This window comes from Dromiciops gliroides, chromosome 2 (genome assembly GCF_019393635.1).
Source record: "Dromiciops gliroides isolate mDroGli1 chromosome 2, mDroGli1.pri, whole genome shotgun sequence".
NCBI classification, from domain to species: domain Eukaryota; kingdom Metazoa; phylum Chordata; class Mammalia; order Microbiotheria; family Microbiotheriidae; genus Dromiciops; species Dromiciops gliroides.
In genome coordinates, this window is record NC_057862.1 from 402834110 (window position 1) to 402836191 (window position 2082).

General features: G+C 41.0%; 1 protein-coding gene across 1 annotated transcript; it reads right to left on the bottom strand.

Moving 5' to 3' along the window:
• Positions 1-1476: 1476 nt before the first annotated feature.
• On the bottom strand, positions 1477-1755 carry LOC122743407 (60S ribosomal protein L37a-like). The gene has a single exon (XM_043988347.1). It carries the CDS (start codon positions 1753-1755, stop codon positions 1477-1479), a length of 279 nt encoding a protein of 92 aa, XP_043844282.1.
• Positions 1756-2082: the final 327 nt, after the last annotated feature.

Sequence of the window (2082 nt, forward strand, 5' to 3'; positions counted from 1 at the left end):
CCTCCTTCCATCATAATCACTTTAATAAATACAGTAGACCTGCCTTTATATCTTGATTGCTGTAGACATAGAGTTGAATATAGAGGCCATAAAACATAACAGGTACACCATTCCTAACATAGCTATCTCCCATAGAGATGGCCCATCCCAGAGATCAGAGAAGTCTTGATAAAGATCTGCAGGCCCCTGCTTGTTCAACATAACCCATTTGATAAGCTACATGAACTACTTGGCCTTACCTTTGACCTACCTGACCCTTCTTTTGCTCTTACTGGTTTTACAAACCATATTTAATCACCAGGGGATGCTTCTGGCCACTTGCAGCAGTTATACATTCCCCCAAACAATAGAGGGCACTCAGGGGCAACACTAATTTCTTTAAGGTTCTGAAAGAACTGGTGATCTCTATCTTCTACCTCCCTCTATTGTAAGGGGAATATTTGCTTTATTAGTCTAGCAGTATGGTACCTATGGGTTTATCCAATTAGTGTCTTGTCTTATACCCTATGCCCTGGGAGATTTCACCCTTTCCCTTTGCTTCTTTCAATTTCCCCCAATCACAGGAGCATGGCATAATGGAATTCAACCCACAAGCATGGCTTATCTCTTTAGAGTTCTTTATTCATAAGCAAAGAAGCAAAAGGCTTAAAATAAACCACTAAAACAATCATCATGAGGGTGATCTGACTAGAGTGCCTCACAATTCTAGGCAGCTCAAGCCTAGTCTAGAAGTATAATCAAAATCTAGAACTTCTGGGAACATAGTTTGGATATCTATACTTGGATATTCTATTTTCACTGCCTCAGGAAAGAAGGAACATTGGACATTCACATGATCTTAGCTATCTAGGCAGTCTCCCAATCTGCTCCCTGTCTCCCAGTGCTGCTATTTTTATTTTCATAGTTCTAACTTCTACATAAATAAATGCAGTGGATTTGGGTTCCTGTAGGGCATAACAAGACCAGGCCTCTTAGTACTGTCCGTTGGCCAGGAAAAACATAATCAGGTATTCCTAAACCATCATACCTTGTTTCTTTTTCCTAGTCTTGCTCTTTCTCTTCTCAGAGTTTGTGTGCTATCTCCTGGGTTACTTCCAGTTCTGGGTCCATCCCCTCACCAGATTTTCAGCTATTTTCACATCCTCCCTCAGCAGCTAAAACTAGGTGGACATTCTTGTCTTTGGGAACTTTATGGACAAGACCAACATAATATGTGGAGTTCATGACTTCTTTTCTCTTGCCTGAGTGATGATGAAGCAGATCGAGAAAAGAGGTTAAACTTACTTTGGCCTTGGACACTTAACTCTTTTTACCCTGTCATCTGTTTCTGTTGTGATATGTTGCCATATCATTTGCCTATGCTCAGATGCCATGTTAAAATTTGATGCTTATCTCTTTTTTTCATTTTTTTTATTCCATAAATTAAACCATTTATTGTTGGACTATGGGCTACAGATATTTGATGGGGAGAAGATCTTACTGGTCCTTCAATTCCTTCAGTCTTCTGATGGCGGATTTGACTGTAACTGCAGAGGTGGTCTTCTGGGTCCATGCACCACCAGCTACTGTTGTCATACAGGATCCACAATGCCAGATACCCACAGCCCGTCTCTTCATTTTGGTCTTGCCACAGAAGGAGCAGGTATACTTGGCATGCTGGCTAATTTCAATTTTCTTCACCATTTTTCTGAGGGATGCACCATAACATGTTCCATATTTACCAACAATTCCGACCTTCTTGGTGCATTTAGCCATGTTGCCAATCACGAACCCCGAACATGAAGAGGGGATGCTTATCTCTTATTCCAAGTCTTTATCAACATTGTAGCAGTGTGGCATAGTAGAGGGCTATCCTCAATGCTAGTTGGAGTTGGGTTCAAATCCTGTTGACATCAAGGACCTCTTTTCCATCTCTTGCCTCTTTCTATGGGAAACATCTTAATATCTATCCAACTTCTTTCACTTGTCTCATTCATCCACTGAAATGCTTCATATGTAGCAAGTGTCTGTTATATGCTTGCTGAAGAGCTTGCTTGTTTAATAACAGATATTAGGGGCCTGGCCTGAGTCAGGTCTCTTCCT